At 34.3% G+C, this 19,161-nt stretch overlaps 1 protein-coding gene across 1 annotated transcript in view; it reads left to right on the top strand.

Annotated features, from left to right (window-relative positions):
• LOC148952798 (WD repeat-containing protein 11-like) overlaps positions 1 to 19,161 on the top strand; it is a 311,667-nt gene that overhangs the window by 200,432 nt on the left and 92,074 nt on the right. The window contains exon 9 of the mRNA XM_089087426.1: positions 9,064 to 9,191. Within this exon, the coding sequence (XP_088943552.1) occupies positions 9,064 to 9,191 (128 nt within the window). The remainder of the gene's footprint in view (positions 1 to 9,063; positions 9,192 to 19,161) is intronic.

Raw genomic sequence — 19,161 nt, forward strand, 5'->3', positions numbered from 1 at the left:
CACAATACAAAAATTTAATTCAGGCAATTATGAAAAAAAAATGAGAAAATTTCTTATTAATATTCATTATCGATGGAAGTCACTGCTTAGACATTTAATACGGAAATTTCACTAAATATATGTATGAGAGGGATTAAATTCTATATCAACATCCATTTCTCGGATACATAGGAAAAATTTGACAACATATAAGTGTTAGAGTGAATAAATTTTATTTATCAACATCTTTTGTCAGATACATCAAATAAAATTGACAGAATCTAAGTGTCAGAGTGAATAATTTTTTTTTTATCAACATCCTTTTCCAGATACATCAAATAAAATTGACAAAATCTAAATTTCAGAATGAATAAGCTTTAGCAACACCCTTTATCGGATATGTCAGATAAAATGGACAAAATCTAAGTATCAGAGTGACTAAATTTTATATCATCATCCTTTTCTCGGATACATAGGATAAAATATCGGATAAAATTGTCAAAATCTAAGTATCAGATTGATTAAATTCTATATCAACATCCATTTCTCAGGTACGTGGTATAACACTGACAAAATCTAGGCATCAGACTGAATACGCTCTTTATGATGATCCATTTTTTGATATTGCATAATACCATTATGAAAAAATTGTAAGTAACTAAGTAACAAACTGTCTTGAATTTTCGTCTTTAGTAAACAATGGAGAACTTTAGCTCTGAAAATTGTGAAAAAAATTAACTAACTCCTTAGTACTATTCATTTTCGACTGACGTTGCTTCCTAGACAAACAATACAGCAAATTCCCTAAATCTAAGTATAAGACTGAATAAATTCTATATCAATATCCATTTCTCGGATACATAGGAAAAAGTTGACAAAATCTAAGTGTTACAGTGAATAAATTTTATTTATTAACATCTTTTGTCAGATACATCGGATAAAATTGACAGAATCTAAGTGTCAGAGTGAATAGTTTTTTTTCATGAACATTCTTTTTCAGATACGTCAAATAAAATTGACAAAATCTAAATTTCAGAATGAATAAATGCTTTAACAACATCCTTTATCGGATATGCCAGATAAAATTGACAAAATCTAAGTATCAGAGTGACTAAATTCTATATCGGCATCTTTTTCTTGGATACATAGGATAAAAAATCGGATAAAATTGACAAAATATATGTATCAGATTGATTAAATTCTATATCAACATCCATTTCTCAGGTACATCTGATAACATTGACAATGTCTAGGTATCAGAATGAGTAAATTCTTTATCAACATCCGTTGTTGGATATGTCATTATGTCATTATGAAAAAATTGTAAGTAAGTAAGTAAGTAAGTAACAAACTCTTTCTTGAATTCACCTCTTGGATACACAATACAGAAATTTAATTCAGGAAATTATGAAAAAAAATTGAAAAACTTCTTTATTAACATTCATTATCGATTGAAGTCGCTTCCTAGACAGACAATACAGCAATTTCCGTAAATCTATGTATAAGAGTGAATAAATTCTATATCAAGATCAATATCTCGAATACATAGGAAAAATTTGACACAATATAAATGCTAGAGTGAATAAATTATTTTTATCAGCATGTTTTTTCAGACACATCGAATGAAATTGACAGAATCTAAGTGTCAGAGTGAATAATTTTTTTTTATCAACATCATTTGTTATATAAATCAAATAAAATTGACAAAATCTAAATTTCAGAATGAATAAGCTTTAGCAACACCCTTTATCGGATATGTCAGATAAAATGGACAAAATCTAAGTATCAGAGTGACTAAATTTTATATCATCATCCTTTTCTCGGATACATAGGATAAAATATCGGATAAAATTGATAAAATCTAAGTATCAGATTGATTAAATTCTATAGCAACATCCATTGCTCAGGTACATGGGATAACATTGACAAAATCTAGGTATCAGAATGAATAAATTCTTTATCAACATCCGTTGTTGGATATGTCATTATGTCATTATGAAAAAAATGTAAGTAAGTAAGTAAGTAACAAACTCTTTCTATATCAACATCTATTTCTCAGGTACATGGGGATAAAATTGACAAAATCTAAGTATCAAATTGAATAAATTCTATATCAGCAACACTTTATGGGTTAAATGAGATAGAATTGACAAAATCTAAGTATCAGAGAGAATAATCTTTTTTTTATCAACCTTTTTTATCAGTTACAACAATTATAATTAACAAAATATAACTATCAGAGTTAAAAAATTCTTTTTCAGCATCCTTTGTCGGATACTTTGAATAAAATATACAAAGTCGACATAGCTTTATTTCATTTTTAAGGTTATTTTAGACGAGGTTACGTGCGCGCACGTAACCTCGTATCCGAGAAATAAATGCTTAGATTTTGTCAATTTTATCCGATATTTTATCCTATGTATCCGAGAAAAGGATGCTGATATAGAATTTAGTCACTCTGATACTTAGATTTTGTCAATTTTATCTGACATATCCGATAAAGGATGTTGTTAAAGCATTTATTCATTCTGAAATTTAGATTTTTTCAATTTTATTTGATGTATCTGACATAGGATGTTGATAAAAAAATTATTCACTCTGACACTTAGATTCTGTCAATTTTATTCGATGTATCTGACAAAAGATGTTGATAACTAAAATTTATTCACTCTAAGACTTATATTACGTTAACTTTTTCCTTTGTATCCGAGAAATGAATGTTGATATAGAATTTAATCACTCTTATGCTTGGATTTTGTGAAAGTGCTATATTGTCTGTCTAGGAAGTGACTTCAATCGATAATGAATGTTAATAAGGAATTTTTTCAATTTTTTTCATAATTTCCTGAATTAAATTTCTGTATTGTGTATCCAAGAGGTGAATTCAAGAAAGAGTTTGTTACTTACTTACAATTTTTTCATAATGACATAATGACATATCCAACAATGGATGTTGATAATGAATTTATTCATTCTGATACCTAGATTTTGTCAATGTCATCCCATGTGTCTGACAGAAGATGTATGCGAATTCCTTTTCTTACATCTCCGATGTTTTAATAGACATTCTAAACGTTTGATATGCTAGCTTACTCTAAAAATAATGAACACATAACAATGTAATACATAATATATTTTAAATGAAATAATGCTATTTAGAATATTAATACAAAAATATTTTATGATACATTATTAATATCAATGATCAACTTTGGACATTATGAATCTGTTCCATAAATTAGTTCACCATGTTCTCTCTTGATATTGTAGCTATTGTCTTCTCTTAGTTCGTAATTAGTAGAATAATCATTATTCCATTTTGAGTCATACACAATTTTTACTGATGTGTCATCAACAGGCTCAATATACTTTTCGTCTTTGGTATTATTTGGTTCATTGACTGTTTGATCAATGGCAGTAACGTTTGCTGGCGCTTTGTTTTTCATCGATTCATCTCTATATTCCATAGTGATATTTTCTGCCAATGCCCTTTTTATTTTTCTGGCACTTTCACTGTCTATTATCACATTATTTTCACACAGGTAACAGTTTCGAGACGTAGAAAAGATATGGTTTACAATATTAGTAGAAGAGTAAGCCTTTCTCTTTTTGAACTTCCGTTGAATGCTAATACCCAAAAGCTGACGATTGGATGTATCAGTAGGTAATGTGTTACCTGCAGCAGTAGCAAGGAGTTGTCCTCTATCATCGACGATTATTTTTATGCTGGCATTCTCTTTGAGTGCAAACATCTCTGGAAAGCTCAATATCACATATCTAACATCATAAGAGTTCAAGTGTTATGGTTCTCCAAAGGAATTGAATTCCTTAGTCCCATGACAATGCAGGCATAGATTTCCAATAGTGCTACCACTTGTACTTGTTTCATAGTTTAAATACTTCTCCTTGTCGGCAGTCAATGCTACAATAACATTGTCATGTGAACACGCTTTATTAAAATGCTCCATCTTCACTTTTTTTAAAGATATGACTTATGTGTTAATCCTTACACTGCGTAAAAAATACTGATATCCTTCCACTGCGTAAAAAGTTGAATAATTTCGAAGTTTAAAAAGATAGCTTGTTTTTATGAAAAAATATTGAATTAGAACCATCAGTCCTCATCATTATGAGTATCCAAAACTGGAATTAAGTTTCACATTTGAACTAGAGAATTGTATTTTCCATAATTTTCTTACAAAAAACTAGAGTTTACGGTAAAAAACCCTTATTAGCTCAGATTTTACGGAAAAAGTTTAATTTTTCGGTCCCAAAATGGACTAAAGTTTCACATTTGAACCATAGAATTGTATTTTCCATAATTTTCTTCCAAAAAATTAGAGTTTACAGTCAAAAACCCTTATTAGCTCAGATTTTACGGAAATAGTTTTATTTTTCGATCCAAAAATGGACTTAAGTTTCACATTTGAACCATAGAAGAGCAATTTGCCCCCCCCCCACTATCACACTATATCTACTCTAAGACACCCTGCTGACATCACCCCATCCCCCCAAAAAATACTTTTTCAGAGATTTCTTGTTAAAAATTTTTATTTTCAAGTCATTTTCTCGGGTTTTTCGCTAGCAATTCGCCCCCCACTATCACACTCTAGCTACTCTAAGACACCTCGCTGACATCACCCCATCCCCCCAAAAATATTTTTTCAGAGATTTCGTGTTAAAAGTTTTATTTCAACTCATTCATTTGGGGTTTTCGCTAGCAATTCGCCCCCCACTATCAAACTATAACTACGCTACGACATCCTTCTGCCATCAAGCCATCTCCCCCAAGAACACTTCAGACATTTCTCGTTAAAAATTTTATTTTCAAGTCATCCACACGGGTTTTTCGCTAGCAACTCGCCCCCCCACTATCACACTATAACTACTCTAAGAGATCCTTCTGCCATCAACCCATCCCCCAAAAAATATTTTTTCAGAGATTTCTTGTTAAAAGTTTCATTTTTAAGTCATCCACAAGGGTTTTTCGCTAGCAACTCGGCCCACAGTACAGCACAATAAGTACTCTAAGACACCCCGCTCCCATCACCCCATCCCCCCAAAAATATTTTTTCAGAGATTTCTTGTTAAAATTTTTTATTTCAAGTCATCCACACGGGTTTTTTTGCTAGCAACTCGCCCCCCACTATCACATTATAACTACTCTAAGAGATCCTTCTGCCATCAACCCATCCCCCAAAAAATATTTTTTCAGAGATTTCTTGTTAAAATTTTTATTTTTAAGTCATCCACACGGGTTTTTCGCTAGCAATTCGGCCCACAGTACAGCACTATAAGTACTCTAAGACACCCCGCTCCCATCACCCCATCCCCCCAAAAATATTTTTTCAGAGATTTCTTGTTAAAAATTTTTATTTCAAGTCCTCCACACGGGTTTTTTCGCTAGCAACTCGCCCCCACTGTCACATTATAACTACTCTAAGAGATCCTTCTGCCATCATCCCATCCCCCAAAAAATATTTTTCAGAGATTTCTTGTTAAAAACTTTTATTTCAAGTCATCCACACGGGTTTTTCGCTAGCAACTCGACCCCCACTATGAAACTATAACTACGCTAAGACATCCTTCTGCCAATCAACCCATCTCCCCCAAAACACTTTTCAGCCATTTCTCGTTAAAAATTTTATTTTCAAGTCATCCAATCGGGTTTTTCGGTAGGAATTCGGGCCACAGTACAGCACTATAAGTACTCTAAGACACCCCGCTCCCATCACCCCATCCCCCCAAAAATGTTTTTTTAGATTTCTTGTTAAAAAATTATATTTCAAGTCATCCACACGGCTTTTTTCGCTAGCAACTCGCCCCCCCACTATCACACTATAACTACTCTAAGAGATCCTTCTGCCATCAACCCCCCCCCCCAAAAAAAAAAAAATTTCAGAGATTTCTTGTTAAACAAAATTTTATTTCAAGTCATCCACACGGGTTTTTCGCTAGCAACTCGCCCCCCACTATCACACTATAAATACTCTAAGGGATCCTTCTGCCAATCAACCCATCTCCCACAAAACACTTTTCAGACATTTCTCTTTAAAAATTTTATTTTCAAGTCATCTATTCGGATTTTACGCTAGGAATTCGGCCCACAGTACAGCACTATAAGTACTCTAAGACACCCCGCTCCCATCACCCCACCACTTGTGTATTATACAGAACACATCGAAGAAGTAAAGCTATCCGTTATTAAAATTCTTTTCTTGCCATCTACATCTCTCTTAGTATCAACTTTTTACTACACTATAACATTAAACTCTATTTTAAATTGACAACACTATTCAAACGTCACTTGTGTAATATACAGTATACATAGAAGAAGTAAAGCTAGGTGAAGTCATAAGACCACCCCTTTTTTTTCTCGACCTTCATACGATCCAATTCGCGAATGTTATCTAGCTCTGTTTTTTTCCCTATTATTCAATTAACATCGTTCGTATAGTCCAATTCGCAAATGCTAAACACTTTTTTTTTATCGCTTTGTTTGGAAAGGTACCAAGGGAACATAAGGCAAGCAAATAGCATGTAGTTTCAAAACGTGTTTAATCACTTTATAGGTTTTGCATGCTTTTTGCAATATGCAAGTGAAACTGTGTGAGGGAGTACTGACTCTCTTTGAAAAGGTGTAGATCTTCTATAGAATAGCATGGTAATTCCTAGGGGCTCGATAGAAATGGAACATAGGACTCTACTGAGGTGTAAATAGGTTCAATATTGTCACACAGCTTTGTAAATAATCTAAATGATAATAAACTGTTTTTTATGTAGTTTATAGATTTTGTTACTTTTGTAAAAATGTTTAGGTTTCTCGCACATTTTTTTTTCATACGAGAGCTGCTCTCTGGAGCATGCAGTGCGTCCAGAAAACATCGGGTATTTTAATTTTAGTTATTGCTAGGATGCCGGTTTTGTGTCCTGACATTGATTTTGCACTCTCTCTACAAAACGGAAGGAATTTAAACTAGGTTGTTTCAATTTATTTTATTTTAATTAACCATGTTATCTAGTATCTTATGTTGAAAATAGAAGGGCTTACATAATAATTTTATTACCTAATAATTATCTTATTTATTTTACCTAATTTAATTACCTAATAATCTGTTGGTTCTTCTTGATCTTAAAGGACACTTTGATTATTTTACAAGTTTTATGCAAAAACAGTAAGCTATAATTTTAAATTGTTTTTATTTTGAAAGGAGGATGAAATTTGTAATATTCAAATTTTGACTGAACTTCCAATTGAAATCCAACATTTTAGCTCTTTCATACAGTTCGTGGTAACGAACTGTAAGTAAGGACCCCCGAAACTGTAAGAAACAGTCTTGATGATAATAGATACACCAAGAGAATCAAATTTTGATGCTTATTCAAATGTATAAAATTCATGAAGTTTAATGTTACCGGTCAAAAGTTACGAGCCTGAGAAAATTTGCCTAATTTAAAAAAAGGGGAAGTACACCCAATAAATAAACTGTAGAGACTTTAAGCTCCTATATACAAAAATATTGAATTTTGAATTTTTTGCCAGAAGCAAGATGCGTGTTTACGGATGCGTGTTGTTTTTCCAGAGGTAATTTTATCGAACCAGTGATCCTAGAAGATCGGGATAAGGCTCATTTGATCGGAAATCAAAAGTTGTAGTGTTTTTTAATTGACCAAAAATATTGGAGGGCAGATAGACCCCATCTCCCTTTTTGCCCAAAATGTCCGATCAAATTTTGAGATAGCCATTTTCTTCAGCATGGTCGAAAAATCTAATAACTATGTCTTTAAGGATGGCTTGACTCCCCACAGTCGCAGAGAGAAGGGCTGCAAGCTATTAACTTTGCCCATTGCTTACATATAGTATCGGCTATTGGGAAGTATAAAGATATTTCGGGGGGGGGGGGGCATTTTCTGGTCGAGGTGTTTACGTAGGAAGATCTTTTCATGGAGGAGTTTTCAGGGGGGGGGAGGGAATTCTCCATGGGAGGGGGAGCTGGATTCCCCAGCATTAATTAAAAAACTATCAGAAAAAAAAAATTAAACTGAAAGTAAGGAGCAGCATTAAAACTTAAAACGAACATAAATCATTACGTATATGAGGGGATTGCCCCATCCTTAGTACCTCTCTCTTTACGCTAAAGTGTTTTTGAATTTGTAAAAAGTTTACTATTCTAATTAAATGATCCTTGTACAACAGGAGTCATTCCTAAATAATTGGAACAACAAGTCTAGCTTTAGCATAAAGAGTGAGGTACTGAGGAGGGGGCAACCCCCTCTTATACGTAATAATTTCTGTTTGTTTTAAGTTTTACTGTTGCTTAATATTTTCAGTTGAAATAACTTGTTATTTTTATTTAATTATCAGAAAAGCTCAAATAAATCTTTGCTGATACTCCTAAAATTTACACCGTCGCAAATCTATGTCAATTAAAACAGGAACTTACGTCAATAACGAGAAAAAAAAATGAAGAAAAAAGTTTTCCCCAATAAAGTAGAGGGCGATATCAGTGCCAAAATGAGAAGAAATAAAGCAAAATTAAATGATTCAAACTGAAAGCGAATTGAAATTATGAATCAGAAAATTAATCCTAATTCGGACATAAATTGAAGTAAATAATTCAGTCAAATTTAAAACGATCATATATTATAAGAGTGGGACTTTCGCCCCTCCCATCCCATAAAAGCCTGAGTATCATTTCAGCTTTGCTGAAAATGATATAGATTTCAAACGGTTTTTATCACAAAATAATCACAAAAAAATTAGTTTACAGAAAAGGACGGAAAATTTTGTAGAATAAAGAAATTTTTGACTTTCAATTTAGGTTATCGTTTTAAAAGGATGTCTTTAAGTTTTAAATTAATCTGTTTAGTTTGGTGAAGTAATATTGTAATTGGTGAGTCGATAATTATATTGATAACGATAACGATAATTATATCGATAACGATATTGGTTAATTTATTTCCTACACGTTTCTATGGGTGGATTTCAAAGAAAAACTATGCCTAAACCAAATGTGAAAATTTACAATCCTTTTTATTTATATCTTTTTTATGTTTTATTCTAGTTTATTCTTTTTTATTTAGATGTCTTTACTATGGACGGACGTATCTTTCAACTCGAGTTTCGACAAATTGGCTCAAAGTTCGAGGAATACGATTCAATCTCGGATCTGCTTCCTCCCTTTCGGTCATCAACCCCATTCGAATTAAAGGTAAAATCCCAAAATGCGTCTTTTAAAATTTATCTATAATCTTCTACCTCACCTTTTTTTGTATATTTTAGGTCTTTTTTAGGGTTGTTTAAATTTTTTTTTCCTGGAGCTAATCAATGAGGCTTTATTCAAGTGTTATTCCTAGTTTTAAGCTGTTTCAGCGTCTCAAAGTTTTCAATCGATCATAGCCCTATTGCGTTTGAAGCAGAAAATGGCACCTAGCAGAAAAGCAGCAGAAAAGCAGAAAATGGCACCAGGCCAGAAATGGCACCTTATGCGATCTGATCTCTTTTGTTGCCTAAATTATTGTAATTAAATTATCTAAAGAATAAATTATCTAAAGAATTATTTATTTTTGAATGAATCCGCTCCTGAGATTCTATTATCACTGATTTGGTACCATCTCTTCTTCCCAAAAAAGCGCCTATAAGTGCCCGTCTCAAGAGAAATACTAATTCTAGTGTTTTGGAGACAGGAGGCTAATAAATTTGTTTAACCTAATTTTATAATGTTCATCAATATTATACCTCCTTTTACTTTCCTTTTTCTAAAATTTTCATTTTTTTTGCTAAAAATTTATAGTGCGTAAATTGTAACATAGAATCTTGTATCTTTGAAATGAGCACACAAAATAAATTCTTTCGATATAAATTTCTTTTCTATATCCAATTTCTTTTGTTTTTGCTTTTATCGGCGAGGGTCACTAAAAGCGATAAAAGTTTAGAACGGACAGCAAATTCCAAACATTAGAGGGATACCACTCCCATGAGCCACCTCTCGAAGTGCAATAAGGTTTAATTCAGCAGTTGCTTAAAAAATTTTTCCTGTTTCCTGTTTTACTGTTGTAGCATTTTTCTTTCTCAATGCCGTTTCAATTAAGGGCCTATCATATCCTGTCCTGCTTCATGGGAGGGGGCGCGGTCTCTTATAGTGTCGTTGACATTTTTGTTTTAAGTTTTAATTTCTTTTAATGCTGATCAGTTCTATTAACCAGTTGATGAAAGCATCCTTGCATTCGTTGTTCTGTACAAAAATCTTCCCGTGAGATACACTATTTTGGAAGTTTATAGGGGCTGACCACTTTATTGCTGTGGTTTACGTAGAAAAAAAAAACAAAAACAACAGATAATGACTTTGCACAAAAATACGCCCCTGATTCAATGCAAACGAGACAAGTCGTGGTTAGGTACAAAGATTAGGTCGAAACACAGTGCGGCCGTCATCATCCCCTCCCTCACCTTTTTAGCAGAAATATAGCTATGTTGAATTTTGTTTTAATTATTATGACACAGACTTTGAACCTTTATTATGAGAGCCACAAACAAAGCCTGCTGCCTCCCTAGCACATCCTTTCTCCTCCTCCTCCCAGTGCCAATACTTTCGAAGAAAGGAAGGACGTCGCAGCTTGTTTGAAAAAGAAAATGATGCAACGATATTCGGTCTGTATGATTAGGGAGCAAAAGGCTCTTGAGCCCTCAACCCTGTGCCCTTTTACAGCCAATTTTAAAGAAAAGTAAGCATTTTGGACCTTTGATTTTGTTGAACCTTGGTTTAAACCAAAAACGGTCAGCCGGTTTCAATCTGTGTAATTTGAGACTAACAAAGGGCCAGGGCCCCTCCCCCACCGAACCCTCCTACTACCGGCATCTTAGAACAAAGTTATGTCTTTTGCACCTTCCTTGAGCCGGAATCACGAAGCATTTTTGATTTCTATGATTGGAGGACGAAGCGAGACCTTTCCAATGTCGCGGCATCCGTAGGCCGCCCAGAAGCCCCTTTCTATCTTGCATCTCGCTATGTTGCATCTTGTTTGAAGCGCTGTCATACAAGGATTTTCAAGGATGTTAAATTGGAGGTACAGAGAGGGCTAAGACCCCTCCAACACCAATTACACAAATTAACATTTGTCCATTTAACTGTAGGGCATGCATTTTTTTTACCTATCGGCTTCAAATATAGGGATGTTGGACCACTGGAACATTGAAAATGATGTGGCTCCAGACGCAAATCATAATAATTTAATTATACTAACTACTACTAACAACTCAACGAAGTACTTAGCCGCCTGAGGCCAACACAACTACTCACGCTCCTCCCCCATCCTAATCTATTCAGAGCCTCCTTATACCCTCCCAGGAAGTTCCCATTTCCCTTAAATCTGCCAATCTACAAAGAAATCTTCACATTAGTAGGAACCCATTTCTAATTTCTGGAAGAGATTTAATGTCCTTGGTAAAAGCCTGAAAGAGTTTTATTGTTCTTGGTAAAACCTGGGACGAGATTTAATGTCCTTGGTAAAAGTGTTATTTCTAGGCCAATCAGGGAATTGGAAATACTACGGGGAAAATGCATATGCGCATTGAATACTAACGGTACAATATTATTGATTTACTAAGAGGACAAGGTCGTTGTGAATATAAGACCAATTTTCTACTATAGTTGCTATTTGTGTGAGATTAGAATTCAAAGGGTGAGAACAGTTTGACTTTATTCATTAAGATATATTTGTAATAATGAGTGGAATGATTACACTATTAGAAGTTGATAGTGGAGTTGGTAGCAGCAGTAATGATACAAGAGCACCAAACATAGCGGTAGAAATCACAAGGTGATCACGGCTTTGTCTTGAATGGGATGAAGTATATGCAAGATATGTGTTATCTTTGAGCAAATTTAATCTTTTATTTTTTAAATTTTTATCTTTGAGCAAATTTAGACTTCAAAGTACTTTAAATGCAATAGTGAAGCATATAGAGGACAATAAGTTATATAGATAATTGTACATGTGTAATATATATTATTGTTGTATTTATACACGCTCAATAAAATTGTTTCGAAATCGAAAATGTTACCCTTTTCTTTATGTTAGAATTTTTTTTGAGTTATCTAATATTCTTGAAGTAGAACGAATCGTGGCTAGTCTAGAGTCAGCAGTGAGAGTGATAGGATTGAAAAATGAATAAATTTAAGAAAGAGAGAACTAGGTCGAATCTTGTGATTATGGAAAAACAATTGATTCTGTATGATGATTTTCTCGAGTTATCCCTTCAAAGGAAAATATTCTCCCACGGAACACTTGACTATATAATTAAAACTTATTCTCCCCCATTGGACTATTTTATGAAGTTTATACGACCTCACTGAAATGCTTTTACTCAATTTATTGAAATATTAATTTAAACAAAGCAGAATAATATCGTGGATATGCTTTTGAAAACATTGCCATAGATTCTATGTAGATGACCCACCCTTCGAAAGAGGTTATGTAACGTCACAGAATTACTCTTCTCCCTTTCCCCTGTGAATTTATCGAACTTGGACCAGTTTCTTTTTAGCTGTGAGAGAGTTGACAACGGAAACCAAAAAAAAAATGTTCTATGCATGTCCACTATGCATATACACTCTTGACAGTTGGTCGTCATGTGAGAATTGTACAATAATTGATGAATATAATGAAAAGTACAAATTATGCAATCCCTGTAAATTACATAAAGGATGTGCAGTACAAATTAAAGGCTGTAATTCATGTCTTGAAGGTATTTGTGACTCTCACCCTAGAGGACATCTATGCTCCAATTGCCACTATGACAAATGTGATCAATGGGATAGTTTATTTCTACGAGATTGGTATCGTCGTAGATTTAAATTAATTTGGGAGAAAGAATCAGGTCTACGACTCAACTGTTGTGGTAACAAGACAAATTGGTTTCTGCGTCATCGTTGTGACAACACTGACTATTATGACTTTAAACCTAGTGATTTTTATTTGGCATTTACCGAATGTGATTCACCACTTGAAAACACTGTATGTAATATTACTTCAAATAAACAAATTGAAACACGTTAATATCACAATATGAATGCAAATAGTATCATTGGCTTTACAAAGAGATATGATAAGAGTCAAGTTACATTGTACTGTAGAAAATGTGACCCTGAATTTGCATCCAATCAAGATCAATATACAGTGAATCCAAATGATCTACCAGCATTGGTGGTTCTTTACAGTTGCCTATACACCGAAGAAGAAGAAATCTAAAGTGAAGACTAAAGACATTGTTATATACATTTTTTCTTTATTAATAAACAAATTCGCATACATTTTTCAAGCACTTTACTCGTAGGTCACTAAAATCAATATTATACAGGTCTGAGAGAATATTTTCCACTATAAAGTCGTTCAGACGTGGATTGTCTACATAAATGTTGAGAAACTGGTTCTAATTATAGCCGCGACATCTGAACACGAAATATAGTAGCGCTTGGAAACCACAGCTTTTATTCGTAAGATCCAGTACTCTCTTCCCATTTTTAATGATGATTTTGCCTCTGCTTACAATACAACTATTGAAGTGTGGAGTGTAGAATGTATAGGGTAGGCCGAGAGGATAAAAAAATTCATTCCTCTTCATTGTTTGAAAGATGCTCAACCAATGGCCGGTTTTCATAGTCGACAGACTGCTATTAAAAATAATCAGGGTATTGTTGGCACCTTGAATTTTTCCAAGAAAGTTCTGATGGCAGACAATAGGATCTGTATTTTGACATGTAGGGGTCCATATTAAATACATTGATTATTTGACTGGTGTTCATGGTACAAGGTCTAGTAGAACACTGCCTTCGGGAGTGATTTCCCAATAGGTTTTAAATTGATTTAGCGAGATTAGTGCAATACTCTCAGCTAATGGATCGGCAAATGTACACTCTAAACGCACACTCCGCGTTCGTACTATACTTATATCTTGAGTGCCAGACAGGTCTAGTGCAATGATACCATGTGTTTTAGCGAACATTTCTTCGGTTATATCATTTTCAAATAGTTGTGAATCATGATCTAGGGTTTGCATGGTCAACTCATACAATGTTCTATAGGATTTATCAAAAGATATATTGTAGAGTGGGATTCAATTTACTTTGCAGACAAGAGATGAAAGCCCAAACATCTCAAATTTATGTGGGCAGCCAGTCCACGATCCTATTGCACTATCGATTGGTACAAATGCTAATGCTAATTTTGATGGAATTTCGCCATTGACAAAGGATGAGTCAGTGAAGGTGCGTGAGCCTGTGGCAATATGACTTTGATTGGTGATTGTATGAAGAACAAGTAGTTTAATATTATTTCCACTGGCTCTCAGTTTTTCCACTGCCAAAGCATCAAAACTCATAACCTGCTGCTTTCGTACATGTAGTATTGCCGAGGCGAGGGAGAGAGTTAAATCAGGATTGACAGCAAGTTCCTTTCGTAAAATGAAATTGGATGGAGCAAGCGTCAATTCTATATCCACTTTAATCTAGGGTGGTAACCATTGGGGTATATTAAATATTTCATGATATATTTTTCCAACTAGATGTAATTCACTAGTTGTAGCATTTTTAAGTGCATCTGTACTATCAGTATTAGTAATATATTCATATCCATGGGGTGCCTCTCAATTCCTTATATAACTTGGGTGTCATCAACATGAATTGCATATAGCTTTTATAATTTGAGAGATTGTTGCTTGTGCTCACCAGTGTGCCATTTATGTAGACACTGATTTGACGAAATAAATTATGTAATATACAATTTTTATAGGATATTCCATCGGCAAGAATTGGCAATGTATTGTCGGATTTCAGAACTTTCATTTGTAAATCTATAAATGTCGAAGAGATGTCCATAAAGTAGTCTTCATTGGAATAAATTCAAAGTGGATATTATCGGAGTGGGGTTGTTGTGGATAAAATTGTTCATAAAATCCATGTTTTACACTCACATGACATTTTCTGCATTGAATGGGTTTAAAGATGAAGTGATTGAAGGTTTTGAATCCTTATGCGGTAGATATGCCATCTATGAAAACAAATCCAGTTTCGATCTAACAATTCTCTTCCTGGGGCATCTTCTTCTACTGTTTTCTCTATGTGTCGTCTTTTTCCTTCTTTTCTTTGACAGGGGTGATGTCTTTCGTTTCTGACCTGAGTACAGACTGATGAGTGGGGCACTGTTTCTCGACCTTTTTAAACCTTTTCCATTTTGTTGAGATTTCAATTGTTCGCCAAGGGATCGCGCACTGGACCTAACATTTTCCGAAGCACTTTTTTTAAAATCTTTGCCAGAGCCCCAATCGTATAGTGTAGAGGATGCAAAATCTGTCGCAGCCGGTATAATATATTTTCTAGCCAAGGGTAGTGCAGAGCGAAGAAGCTTAGCAAACCAACTGATAAGACCATAGCCAGACATTGATGAGTGACCTTTGTAATAGTCCATTCCATTGCCCAGTTGTTTTGGGCCAAGAGTATTAAGATAGCAGTCAATATCAGGACAAATGAATACCACTTTTCTATTAGACATCCTTTTTTTTTTTAATACTGACAACGAGGGGTCGAAAATTGTAAGTAATCACAGCCAAACCTTTAGATAGTGCTAGGAGATCTCCTAATTCAGCTCTTAGTCTTAACTGGCAGAGTTCCGAATAGAAAGTGTTTACGGGGATATACTGAAGATGCTTTATATTGTAATGATGAATATGTTCTTGATTGGTTTTTCGTTCAAGAACTCGTAGGAGGGGGACATTGCTATTGCCAACTCTGGATGTTTCGACAAATGAAGCGTAGAGAAATATACAAGTTTCTGTGGCGAAACCGGGTCGATATTCAGCAAAAATAACATGATCTATCCCATTAAGAGTTGCAGTATTTCTGCCATTGATCATATTCTGTTAAAGCCAAGAACATCTTTCATATTATTATTGAGATGAATCATTTCAGTTTCGACAGGTGAGGTAATGTAAATCCTATCGTATTCCATTGAATAGTTAAAATGGAATGAACCATTCCTACGATATGAGATTTTTCTATTGATTTTTGCACACAAATCTTTCATGTTACCATATTCTTTATATTTCAGTGTCAAATAAGGATATTCACTAGATTTAAGTGCTTCAACCCATTCATACTCGGCAAAGAGTGACCAATCGAATAGTATAACTATATTCTCATATTTGCGATCCTTTCTCAGGATATCGTATGTATTTTTGAGAATAAAGTCGACAAGAGCCACATCATACTTTCCGTCATCGAATTTGATAGTGGGAGAGAGTTTCGTCCAAAAATCACTTGTTCTATTTAAATCATTGTAGAGAGGATCGGAATCATTGGACATGAATGTCAAATAGAAATCATTGGGCATTGTTAATGTTTTCAACTGCAACCCAAGAATCAAAATCAGAGTTGTATCCTAGCCAGAGAACAAGCAACTGTCTCTTGTCCCTGCAAGTGCGGCTCTTTAATATCTTTTCAATTTGATAAATTTCACCACTGTTTCTAAGTTTTTGTAGTTCATATTCATAAAAACCGCCTAGGATCTCATCATCTTTGGTTTCTTGCAGCCGATATGTCGTGGGTGTAGTGTCTAGGATTTTGGACACTTTAAAAAGTTCCGTGCTCCATAAATAATTCCTCTTTTCAAAAATATTGGTGGTTCTATTAATTCGAACAGTATCACCAACAATGTATTTCTTCTTCATATTTTTTGTTTTTGCGGTTTTTTAAATAGAATATTGCTTGAGAAAAGCATCAAACGTATTTTCACTGCCATGATCGTCCTGACGGATAACACCGGATAGGGATAGATTTGGTCAATGGTTATATGTTTACATGATTTTATCTAAATCATGAATAAAAGCAGCAGTATTTTTCAGTGTGCAATATCTTGAAAGCAATAGACGAATCGTTCTCATCAATCGTTCAACCAATTCAGCCTTTACCGGACTGTGAATATGATATAGCTTTGTACTATATTTCAATAGAACCTTTTGCACATGAAAATTAGCAAACTTGAAACTGAGATCCGATTGAGTTTTTCTATACGAATCTTGTTCAGGAAAACTTTCTAAGGTACCAGCAAATTCAACGCCTCTTTGTTTGCGATGGAAGGTCATAGGAATAGTGACTAAGGACACTAATCACAACTAGAATAAATTTGTATGGCGTATAGTGACACCTTTGAATCTAGACTGGAATTAAAAGATCAGTTTGCATTATATGCAGAGGGATGAAGGCCCTAGTTTGTCGATATTGTTGCCACGAAGCCTAAGATTCCGATGCAGTGTCTAGTTCGGTTCATTTTCTAGATACTCTCTTTCTTTTTTTAATGTGCTGCCACCTATGTCAGAGGCACCTTTAGTAAGCGTTGTGGAGGAACTTAGACTTCCCACTTCACCAATATTTTCATGGACATGTTTTAAAACTACATCCATTTTGAACGCAAATCCGTAGTGTAATGTCAACTCCCCTTTTGCACACTGGAGGGTGGTGCTTGAGACAATGAGTTGATATCAATACTTCTTCACTTTTGTCTAACCGTCGTCGTTGGTGTCATCAAATCATTACTTCTGTTGCTACTAGGAGTGCTAGTATTTTCCAAGATTGAATTAAAAACTTCTTCTTCTTTTTAAGTGGTGTTGTTGGCGTTGTTAGAGGACTAACACTTCTACTATATTCTCTTAATTTCTTTAGAATTTGCTTATTGCCAATAAGACATTTTGGGAAGTTTGATGCATTTAGAAAGGTGTATGGATTATTGTAAATGATAAAAGTACTTTACGATTTGTCACCATTTTGCAAATTAAATCAGCTTTTTCCCGGAATTATAATTTGTTTCCCAGTGCTATCAACTTGAACTTGATAATTACCACCACTTTCCAACATGAGATATGCTAATACTCTTTTACTCTGTTCTCGATAGGTCACTGGCAATAGGTTTCCAATTGATATCACTATGGAATTCAATTCTTTCTCCTTTGATTGTGCTGCTGCTGCTGCTGCAGAATCTTGATGAGATGTTTCCTGTTTAGGGGATCTGTGACGACGGGTCTCACGATAAGGTCTATGTTTGTCCGCACGACGCAATGCATCTTGAAGGAAAACTAGTTTTTTATCATCGGTGATATTTTCATCATTAATGAATTTGCTTAGATTGCCTTCAAAGTGTTCCAGGGGTGAGAGGACAAGTTCTATTGGAGTCAATTTATAGGGTTTAGCTATCTAGAGAAACCTTTTTACAAGTCCTGCGATTCTTGGCAGTAAAAGTGTAAAAAAGCTACCGCCCGCCTGAAGAAGACGTTTTCTTTTAAAATTTGTTCCTTTGTTTTTGCAAGCCGAGGCACGTACAATAGAAAGATGTTATTTTGTCTGTTATCTAACACCTTCTGACAAGTGTGTATTGCCCAGAGTTAAATTTAAACAAAGTTCAGATATTAGATTAATAAATTCTTTGTCAATACCATGTTTGAGTTTGGCTTGTCTGAGGGGAGGTTTTGAAGGGCTTAGAACGGAAAATAAATGTCTATTTTCGTTTAGTTTCTTCAATGTCACGATGGCAACTAATAGTCCTTTCTACTGTTCACCGGAAGATATACAGTAATTTCTTTGTCGAAAATATCTTTGACTACACGTAGATCCTCGGGTGTATTCTGATTAAGATCTAGCAAAATGTACCCATGGGGCTTATTTGTCGCCTGGCTATTACGCTGACAGCAGAAATTTGGGAGCACCTGGATATATTTGTTTTTTGAGAGTTATTAGAGAACTAGAGTCACGAACAACTCGGTAGATAATATAGATGGTGCAATTCAAAGCAAGGGTTCTCATACATTTGCTCTGATGAAACAGATTGTGTAGAACTAGGGTTATGGAAATGTGTTCATGATGAGAGCGAACGTTAAACAGTTGTAGCATTTTCTGTGAGAACTGTTCAATCGATTCAGCTAAATCATCAATAATTAGCCATGAGGTTTATTCAATACTATTGTAAACATCAAGTCCCCGTATAAATTGAATTGGCATGGATGTGGCTCTGGCACTAGCTTTTATTTGATCGTAGGATTCCTGCGAAATACTATAGCAATAGTAAATATTCTTTGGTTTCTCCAAAAACATTTTATTACAATTTTTAATTATTTTAGCTAAAAGTGTCGTTTTCCCA

Source organism: Artemia sp. Qi Xiang Cuo, chromosome 4, assembly GCF_049724085.1.
Source record: "Artemia sp. Qi Xiang Cuo chromosome 4, ASM4972408v1, whole genome shotgun sequence".
NCBI classification, from domain to species: Eukaryota; Metazoa; Arthropoda; class Branchiopoda; order Anostraca; family Artemiidae; genus Artemia; species Artemia sp. Qi Xiang Cuo.